The sequence below is a fragment of the Elaeis guineensis genome, chromosome 5, assembly GCF_000442705.2.
Source record: "Elaeis guineensis isolate ETL-2024a chromosome 5, EG11, whole genome shotgun sequence".
In the NCBI taxonomy this organism is placed as follows: Eukaryota; Viridiplantae; Streptophyta; class Magnoliopsida; order Arecales; family Arecaceae; genus Elaeis; species Elaeis guineensis.
Window position 1 is genome coordinate 132,573,230 of NC_025997.2, and position 11,086 is coordinate 132,584,315.

Sequence of the window (11,086 nt, forward strand, 5' to 3'; positions counted from 1 at the left end):
TAAAAGTAGGTTGATCTTCACAAAAGCGAAGACCATCTGCTTCTGTTGCTTTACACTATTTTTTTTCTCGATCTCCTTCAGACCAGCATTGAGGAGCATATCCTTAAAAGCATGATTAGAGTTTTTTCAACTATCAAAAAATCTCTTGATGGTGGATGAACTCGGACCATGTTCCTGATCCATCAGTTCTCCAACAGAATCCAACTCCGCCAATACTGAGCCAACTTGGAGGGCAGGGAGCATAGCAGTTTCGGAGGCTGGCTTCGGAGGGGAAGAGCTGAAGTAGCTCCCTCCTGAGTTGAAGTTGAAGGAACCCTCTCCTTTTCATCTTTATCCGAAGCTTTGGGTTTCTTCTGAACACCAACAGACGAAGAAGGTGCCACCCTTTTCGATGATTCTCTCAACAACTTCTTCACTTCCTTAGGCTTCATTGCTACCATGAAAAGGTTCAACGTCAGTGAAAAGGAGCAAAAAGAAGCATCGAGAGGAGGAATGGAGATCTCCTCACCTCTGGGATTGGCCAAACTGATTCCAGCATTAAAGAGTGACTGCTCTGATAGCAACTCCTGTAGTGGAGAAATCATATATCCCCTCAAGATTGCAGAGTGCTCCAAATCTTCATCTTCGAGCTTCGGGACTTGAAAGTCAGAATCCTTCGATCGATCCCAATGTGGATACCTCCAATCCTTTACAGAAGGATCAAAAAAAAAAAAGAACTAAACCTTTCAATTTTGTACCAAAGATGGAGCCTTCTTTATCAACGCGGGGACTCCTCTTGGTAGGGAGACATACCACCAATCTCTAGTATGCCTCTTTACGGTGTAAAAGGATCAGAAAAGAGATAAAGAGAGCTGGACCCCGACTTTGGAGTAGAGAACTAAAAAACTAATGATAAAATAGAAAGAGTTTGGAATGACAGAACACAAAGGAAGATCAAAAAAGTGAAAAATCTCGACAATAAAAGAGTGAATAGGAAGCCTACGTCTGGCTTTAAAGACTTCTTTATACAAACTTATTCTACCAGGAGGAGGATTGCTTACTCTACCAATGGGATCAGGAGACTCTAATTCAAAAATAGTTGGGATCCTATATCGAGCGCGAATGCGATTCAAATCCTTTGCTTCCAACTTAGACTCAATCTGGTCTGGGCAAAAGATGTGGCGCCTTGTTCCTTACCTCCATTAATAGGAATATCCCTGGAAGAACAAAGAAGCAACTTGTAAGAGTGATTTTCGCTATGGCTCCTAGAATCAACCATTGGAGATGTAAGAAACAATCGAACTAGAAAGATGAAAAAGAAGAGAAGAAAAACCAACCTGCTGTGGCACAATAAGGGGGAAGAAGATGGCGATTCTTCGAGAGATAAAGATGACTGTCTGAAAAAAAATCGTCAACAAACCAAAAAATTCTCAAGGCAGAAAGAAAAATCAGAAGAGAAGAAAGAAGGTCTGAGAATGTATGGAAAAGTCAGAGACTGTCTCCTTTTTAAACACAGAAAATCAAAACCGTCTGGATACCGAATCTTGTCCGACCGTCCAATAATCGATACGTAGCACAATCCATGGATGGTAGAAAGGCATCAATTGGCCAATTAATGATTGCATGAAAAATGAGGTATGCCATTTCTTTGATTCTGTCGATTGTCTTTTAGTCATGATTGTAGTTTGAAATGATTTTTTGATTCACCCAAGAAATATATGCGCCACTCTTGCGGAAAAGACAATGCATCTTCAGCCAATTAAAATTCTGGTACTCCCTTCGCTCAAATTGAACTCGAAAGTAGGGGACATGTGTTGGGGGGATATTTCTTCCTAGGATCGAAGACATGATCCAGTGGCTAGATATGGGTTGTTAAGCATGGTGATGTAATCCAATTTTAGCTTCGGTCTGTGATGATCCTAGGGCCCGAACCACCGTCCTGAGTGAAATTCTTAGGATCGGCCATGCATGACTTCGGCATCAAATTATTTACTCCTGTCTCCATGGCGACTGGCCTCTAACACATATGGTAGATGGTGGAATACCTGATCATGTCGAGTTTTGACTTCGACCGTAAGCATACATCAGTTTCCATCAGACTTCAGTTCATCAGATAAAATTCAACTTAGCTGTTTCTTCTCCTCAGCACCAGCTTCCATTAAATTAGATCGAACTCTCAATTAGAGAGATAGGACCGATCCCACCCGCATCTTATTTAAAAATTTAAAAGCACCCATGACCTTCAGTTGATCTCGAAACAGAAAAGATAGGTGCAATAATCATCCCATCAATCTCGATCGGAAGTTTCACCATGTCACGCCTGAATTGTCCCATGATCTCTCTAAATGGTTATACAGCTTTGACCTACAAAAGAACCTATAGGAGACATCCCAAGGTACGCGACCATAATCTTTTATACTCTTTTTCTTCTGTTTCTTTGTGATCTAACTTGAGCATCGGAGGATTCCTGCTGGAGCTAACTCCGATCAAGACTTGCTTGCAGATTTTTTTTCTAGGAGGATGCACCACTACTCTAGCAGTTTCTGACCATAGTCCGAATTTCAGCGGCAACACACACTAGTATCATTGTAGAGCTAGAGAGTTAAAAAAAATGGCACCTTTTTTTTATAAAGAGAAGCAGCGACATTTTATATTAAAGTATGCTGTACCAGTCAGTACTAACATATATCAATCATAGCTATGTTGGAACAAGATATGGTGGGCATACTAAATGCTCATATGCCGAATTGACTCCTATATTAGGTGCATCAATACTGCATTAGAACAAAACTGACAAAAGATTTGATATAAAATCGCAAATCTTATTTTATAGAGAACTAGAGATAAATCCCTAGCTCTGTTTTTAACTTAAAAGCAGCTCCTCAAATGAGTTTTATGTAAAAGTATCTACTCATTTCAAACATAAATTAAAAGCAACTACCTATTTTTATTGAAATTATCTTTATACCTTTATACTCTTGAAAATACTATAGTATTACATTATCATAGTGCAGTATTCCTTTATAATAAAGTAGTATTACATCATACTAATATAGTATTCGTTTATAATAATGTAGTGTTGTTTTATTATATTATATTACTATAGTATTTTTTTACAATAAATTAATATTACATTATATTAATACAGTATTCCTTTATAGTAATACAATGTTGCTTTATTGTATTATATTAGTATAATATTTTTTTACAATAAGATAGTATTATATTATTATAGCATAATATTTTTTTATTGTAGTATTATTTTATAATAATACAGTACTACTTTATAATAGTGTATTATAATTTTATAATAATATAATATTATTTTATAATAATATAATATTATTTTTATTATAGTGTAGTATTGTTTTATAATAATATAGTATTATTTTATAATAGTGAAGTGTTGCTTTCTAACTGCAAAGATAATTGTATCATTTCGCATCTATTTGTACGGTTATTTTTGAGTTATATTTCAAATAGATAAGATTTTTTATTTAAAATTAAAATAAATAGTTATTTTTTAGTTTAAATTTAATTAAATATTTTTTTATTAATTTTTTTAATATTATATTATTTGTTTATATAATTGAGAATGAAATTATAGTTAATAACTGGGCAGTTGATTCTCCGGTCTTTTATGGTAAAAAATGGTTTGTCTCGCAAGCGGCGCTACTCGATAGCACTGGAATCACAGTCTTGCAGACATCTTTGAGGGATGAGGTGAGTTTTTGAACGGATTTCATGGAATCTCCCGCTGGAACCCATGTTGGATGGTTCATGTAATCCGCGCCCCGTCACATATTTTATTATTGTCAAGATCTAACAAAAATGGAAGGGGAAAGGAATGAAGCGTCTCCTCCTCTATAAATTCCCCCCTCTCGTCGCCAACCCCAAACTGGAGGGTGGAGAGAGTGCGTGTGAAGAAGTGGTTTTCTCGCGGTGTCTTGGGCGGCCATGGCTCCGAGAGGAAGAACAAGGAAAGTAAGCAGCTGAACCCACTGGCTGGTTCTCATGGCTATGCTTTTTCTCTTTCTCCCCCCTCCCATCGTTTCTTTCTGTCTTCCCTACTCCTGCTTTCTTTCTTAATCGTGATATCAATGCAGGTAGGACTGAGGCGGATTGACGCCGCCATCGATGCCTTGACCCCGTTAGGCTTCTCCCGCGAAATCGTGTGCAAAACCGTCAATGATCTTCTGAAGGTGATTGATGTCCCCGGTTTCTCCTCTTTTTTCCTTTCTTATTTTCTTGAAATCTTTCCTTGGGGCTCTGACGATTGTTAGGGTTTTGGATTGTAGGTCTATGAGGGAGATGAAGGATGGGTATTTCTCGAGGAAGCTTCATACAAGATGGTCATCGAAACCATCCTCAGCAACCAAGAGGAAGAGGAAGCGCAGGCTAGGAGGGTGACCATCTCTCAACCCCTTTACATATTCCTCTTCTCTTCTTTGCTTTTCTTATTTTCGGTTTTGCTTTTTCTTCTTCTTCCTCCTCCTCAGATTCTATCTGAAGGTTCGTCTCTCTTCATTTACATATTATTTTTTTCCTCGTTGCTCCGATTTCGGTAAACTTTTGGATATATCATAGTTTGGTTGCTTAATTTTTAAGTCCTCAACAGAGTTCTTAGCGACAGAACTTGAGGACACGCCATGCAGCACCTTGATTTGTTAACATCTTTTCTCCTAGATCTTCAATCGATGCGCTCAGTCTGTAATCTTCTCATTTTATGGCCACCAGATCATTACTTTGATGTAAAAGCACAACTTGTGTTCGTGCAATTCTAGTTTGTTGTTTGTATTTCTGGAGAAGGGAAAATAATACTACCAGGCACAAGATGTGCAATGCTTACGTCTGAGGTTCTTAAGATATTAAAGTGAAGGTTTCTGGAACTTGTTTAAGGATATTAGAATTGTCGTATTTATTTGTCATGCCATCACTGGTGTAAGAATATAGTGTAAACTCTTGGACATGTTACGTGTTCTACCAGCGTTCCTTCGAATGTCCCGCAAGTTATTTTTTTCTTGATTTTTTTTTTTGTTTTTATTGTATTTTTTTAAACTAATGCATTCAAAAAAAAAAAAAAAAAAAAGCAAGGACTCCTTTAAACATGGTCCCTAACAAAATCATAGAAACTAGTAAATATTTAAAATGATCTTGGAGCTTGTGTGTATTTATTTGAGAAGTTCATCTAATAAGATTTCGAGGTAATAGTGTTCTCATATCAAAGTCCAGAAAAAAGGACTTATGATGATTTTGCCTGGCAGTTTGGTTACTTGAGGATCTGGTAGTATCCATGTTTTAACTTGTATGACTAGGTATTTTTCAACATTCTATTGCAGATCATTCCTGTGTCAAGTATTATGTTGCAGAACTTTCAGATCATGTCCTAATTAATTTAGAATTTTTAACTAGTTTTATGGTTCATAAGGAATCTGCATAATTGGCTGTCCAATTTATAGTGGAAACTCTATGGTGTTTGCAATTGAAATTTGTGTGGAGCATTCATTATATTAAAAACTTGTGTGGTTCCATACAATAAATTGTAGAGGACACATTAAAGAATCAATTAGACCTTGAGATTTATTTTTTAAAGAAATAAAGGAGGCCAGAGCCACCCTATTTTTTAACCCATCCAACCCCACCTAGGTCAAAATCTAGGTCCTTGGGCAGACTGAACCTAAACTAGTGGAACCAGCTTGGATATAAATGGGGGCTGAGATGAAGGCCGATGTCACTCAGAATCGAACTCCACGATCTATTGTCTAAGGGGCGAGATCTAATAACATCTGAGCTAATGCTTTGTGATGATTGGACCTTGAATATTTAGGAGTTGTCTTGTAGTTTTCTTGTAGCTAGTGCTTATTGGCTTCTTGCATTTTTTTTTCCACAAATATGTTCCTCTCCACCTGTGCTTATGCTAATATAGACATTAAGTAAACGTTACACTGTGGTTCTTAGAATATCTAGGTTATTGGAGCTAAAGGATCTTTAATTTTAATTTTCTTTTTTTTTGGGTACAATCTGATGTGTATTGTGTTAGTGCCAGGACTGCATGCTATATGGTGGTGTGCCGGTGCATGCCAAGCACTTGCACGCACAGCATATCAGTGCCAATACCAAGTTGTCATGACAGCACATGATGTTTTAATCCAACAAATTTTTGGTGCAATTGAGTCTGATTTTGTATTTCATGTGCAATGAACAGATAAAGCTAGAACTTCTGAACTTTTTCCTTTAGACTTGGATGTGAAGCTGTGGGAAAAAGGGGAAAAAAGAATGAGAGGCTAAAGGGTAACTTCGAACAAATCACCTTAATTATGACTATACATCATGGCCTTATTGATGGTCTACCCAAACAAGTGATTTTCCCATACATCTGTTAGCAAATCACTGATCTCTTCTTAACAATCTTGCATGTAGAAAGAAAATAGAGTGTGCTTTTCTGTAAATTCAGTATAATTTGTTTGATAAACAAGAATGACCCATTTATATTGCATAGGCTCCATCTTAAGATCTCATGTCGAGGCAAATTCTCTTCCCCAACTAGAAACAAATACACATACACATAGGCTTCCACACACATACACACAGAATACATAAAACTGATGTACATTCAAACAAATTGAAAAGCCGACACAACTATGCTGCACACTTGTTCAGGGAAGTGACGAGAGGAAAAACATGTTAAAGGATACCCATCATTTCAAGAACCCTCTTCCTTTTCGACATATCATATACATTCATCTAAAAAACATTGACCATGCTACCTTTCAGAAGATGTAGCTTGCTAGAAGCATGGTCCCTTTTGATATTGTTGTCCCAAATCCCTCTTCTTTACTTTTCATGTCTTTCAAGGAGAGTTATGCGCTACCTGTGGCCCTTCTACTTATCTACATCAAACAAAATTAGATGATTGTAAGGCACAAACAGTACCCTGCTGATTTTTTCACCTTTTTAAAGGTGACATGCTTTTTTGACACTATCCTCAACTGCTACAGATGTTAACTTCCTGTGCTTTAAATGGAACTTGATTGTTTCAATCTGATTAGTTGCTTGATAGACTTATCATCTTTATTTTATTGTCTATCTTCTTAAAGGAACTTTGACATATTAGTCCCTCTTTCTAAACCAAAATCCAAACAGTTCTCTTTTCTTTTGGAATGGACATATGATGCCAAAATTTTGGTAGTGAGACAAATTAGCAAGGAACGTCGAACTGACCCAAACTGGGCGGAATCAACATCGGCCTGGGATGGTTCAACCATTTGTGTCGGTTTGTCTATAAAATCCTTCCCACCCCATTTGGGTGAAGGACATCTCTCTTGCTTGCTCTCTCCTTCTCTCTCTCTCTTCCTCTTCTACATTGATTGGCGCCTTTTTCCCCACTTCAACACCAACCGGTGCCTCTCTCCTTTCTTTGATACTGATTGACACTATCAAGTAAACCATCATCTCTCTCTCTCTCTCTCTCTCTCAATGAGTTTCATTGCCGCTTTCTCTCCCCTCTTCGATGTTGATTCCCACTGCTCCTCTCTTCGATGCCGACTGGTGCCTCTCTCCTCTCTTCAACATTGCTTGACACCTAGGTTTGCCCCTCCCCCTCTCTCCCTTCTTTCTCCCCCTCCCGCTCCCCTTCCCTCTCCCTCCCTCTCCTTCTTCCTCTCCCCCACCCTCTCCTTGCTTCGGTACACCCCACCACTATATGGTATGAGCCTTGGTTCCAATCCTGCAGATGTTACAAAATAGTGTCCATTGTCCAATTATTAACTAGCTTCTTTTATTTTCTATTTAACAATGACAATGATCTTGATTTTCCTAATATTCCAGTACCAACTTCTTGGATGAATGATGCACTCTCCACTCTGCCTTCCTTTCAGAATTTTGTGTTATATTGATAGAAAATTAAGGTTATGATTTTCGTTAAACAGAGAGATTTAAGAGATTACTCATTAGTTGAATGGCAGGGGCTGCTTTGTTTCAATTTACCAAAAATTAGGAGGTAGATTTCTTTTTAGAGAAAAGGGTGTACTCAGAGATCAGTTTGGAAGAGGAGGGACAAGTATGTCAAAATTCCTTTCTCATATTGCATCATGTGTGGCTATTTGGACTTCATAGTTGCATTCTTGTCTAATATTGAAGCCTCTCTCATATATATAAAGAACTGCTCGCCAGCATTGTGCAAGGAAAATACGTTTTAGTCGGATCTATTCTGAAACTGTCTTAGGTTCAGTAGTTTCAACTGAAGCTATTATGCTTAAATCTAATTTTGGACTGTTTTAATGCTTTCAATTAAAGGTGGAATTGACTGAGTTCCGAGTTTAAAATTGTCGTCAAGCAATTGATGCCATTTTTGAGCTATTTCTTCATTTGATTGGGTCAACAGGGGTGACTGATTCTGAGGTGACTTATACAACTTTTGATGATTCTTTTTGTGTGTGTGTGTGTGTCTGTGAGAGAGAGAGAGAGAGAGAGAGAGAGAGAGAGAGAGACCCACATAGTTACCCAGATCCAGATTTTCAGTGATGCACCTTCCAATATTCATCCCCTAGAATCTTTGGTTGCTCAATATAATAAGTGCTCCATGACTGGAGCAAGCTCCAGTTCATAGTTCGAGGAAATTTTTTCTTAAGTTTAAACCTAGACTTTATAGGTTTTGAGAAAATATGTGCCTAGAGGAATACGCGAAACCTATTTCTTCCCCCAAGCTTTAGAGCTTGGAATATGCAATAGGCAATATTGGTTTTGTATTGTTCTAGGTGAGTTTCTTAGGTTGAGCCTATCGAAATTTTCGACTTGCTTTGCATCTGCTCGATCCAAGTCTTGTGCATTTTCGCTTTTGAGGTTTGTAGAAGTTTTTTAGATATTTTTTGAGGGTAGTGAAGAGAAATAGGATCTGTGGTGTATATTAGGCTCTATAAGATTCTAGGTTGCACTTCTGTTTTCAAATATTATACACATGTATATTCTCATTTGTTAGATTGGCATCAAGCTGTTGAATCATATAACACTTATGAGTGTTACAGGATGCATTTCTTTGAATATTAAAATATTTATAATTTTTTAGGTTTTTTTAAAATGAATATTTTCGAGTAGAAGGGTAGAACCATTACCATTTACACCCAATTTCCCAAGCAGAGCAATATAATATAATTTGATTCCTTTTCTGTTTGTTTTTTCTAAATATTTCCTCATTCTTCATTTTTCATTTTTTTTATATAATAATAATAATAATAATAATAATAATAATAATAATAATAATAATAATAATATTATTATTATTATTATTATTTCAGCTGAAGTTATCTAACCAAGAACTTGAGCTCTTGAAACTGAAAATTATTTGACCCAATTGAAACCAAGATGTTGGATCTCGTAAATCACCCGCCAGCCAACTAACCATGCTTGCTGAAGTAGAACATAGGATCTTTTATAGTCTGAATTTTGCACCATACAGATGCTTGATTGTAATTACTAGATTTATGAGTCACCCAAACAGAAACTGGCTTGGCAATATAGAAACTTCAGGCCACAAAACTGTCCATATAATTGTTATTATTGTCAATGCAGGATTTTTTGTAGACGTGGGTGCTAAAACCTGAAAGGTTGTTCTATGAATTTATTTGTAGGATTTTTGATGGCCATATGTGCTCATATCTGAAAAGGTTGTTTTATGAATTCGCTGGTCGGACAAAAAAGAGTAGATGAATATCAGACCAACAATTTATCTCCTTTATGAGTCTAATTTTACAGTATGAGATGATAGCCTAGCGTATTGGGTTCTGGAATGCACTTGACTGCTACAGTACAATCCTTTAAGAAAGTTACCTTGTTTAGGAACTGCTATTTGCAGATGGAGATGGTCACGTAGTAGTTGTGCATATGTGCGAATCCAGCTACCGCAATTGTCTTTTCCTATTTCTTCCGAGCTGTAATGTTCTGAAGGTTTAGGATAAGTTGTGTACATCTTTAAACGTAGAGATCTGTGAAAGAGGGAATACATTTTCTTGTTTTAAATTTTTTTTGATTGTTAATCTGAACAATAATATAATGGGCTGTGTTACATTTGGTGCATGCTGATATGTTTCTTCTACAAATATTTACTGCTATCAGGAGGAAGAGAAGGTGAAGAATGAGGAAAGAACTGCAGAAAATTATGAGGCTGATGAAACAGTTTGCCATCGTGATGTGCTGTCAAACACACCTCAATTTGGTGGGTGTTTTCTTTTTCAGTTCTTTAATGACCTCCTTGCTTGTATGAAATTATAAACCGACAATGCTTCTGTTCTTTAGGGGGGGATATTGACTGGAAAGACATTTCTTGTGTGGACGGTTTAAGGCATAGCTTGGATGGTCAAGGCCAACCCACTTTGACTTCACATGAAATGGACCAACCTGGTGGTTGTCCCAGGCAAAGGCCTCCATGTTTTGGCTGGTTAAGTGAAAGTGAGGATGAAAATGAAGTGGAGGAGCCTGAGGACGAAGATTGTTTAGAGGAGCCTCCGATTAATTGTTCTAGTGTTTATCGGGATCAGGAAATGTTTGAATTTGCCGGGAGCCTGCATCATGAGATGGAGAGGGAGCCTCCAAGTAACACATCTTTAATTTATCAGAAGCAGGAAGGGGTTGACTTTGCTGGAAGCCTACGTCTTGAAGTGAAGCAGGAGTCTCCAAGTAATGCTTCTATCATTCATCAAGAGAAAGAATCGGCTGGATTTGCTGGAAATCTGTATCATGGAATTAAGCAGGAGCAGGAAGAAGTTGAATTTGCTGGAAGCCTGCATCGTGGAAGGAAGGGAAGAAGTGGATGGGATGTCAAACATTCTGATATGTAAAAAAGGCTATCAGTTCCAAGTGTTGGGTGGTGCATCCCCAAGATTTGGGATCTGGCTAATTATGCCAGGTGGTTCTTTTGTTCTTTAAAAAAAGGAAAAAAAACAAGACATTAAAAGGTGAGATGATGCTAAAATTTTGTTGTTTGTTTGCTAGCGAACTGTTGTAAGATGCTAATCTGCTTCTTGGATCAAGGAAGTCGGTGTATGCAGTGCTGAAATCCTCTGTTCGTTTTCTTGCTGGCTAATATTATGTATGAAATATTTCTTGTTTGTCA

At 37.4% G+C, this 11,086-nt stretch overlaps 1 protein-coding gene across 1 annotated transcript; it reads left to right on the forward strand.

Annotated features, from left to right (window-relative positions):
* Nucleotides 1-3,774: 3,774 nt before the first annotated feature.
* On the forward strand, nucleotides 3,775-11,086 carry LOC105046247 (uncharacterized). The gene is made up of 5 exons (XM_010924779.3): nucleotides 3,775-3,963; nucleotides 4,086-4,181; nucleotides 4,278-4,385; nucleotides 10,090-10,189; nucleotides 10,270-11,086. The coding sequence occupies exons 1-5, from the start codon at nucleotides 3,937-3,939 to the stop codon at nucleotides 10,809-10,811; spliced, it is 873 nt and encodes a 290-aa protein (XP_010923081.1). The 5' UTR covers nucleotides 3,775-3,936; the 3' UTR covers nucleotides 10,812-11,086.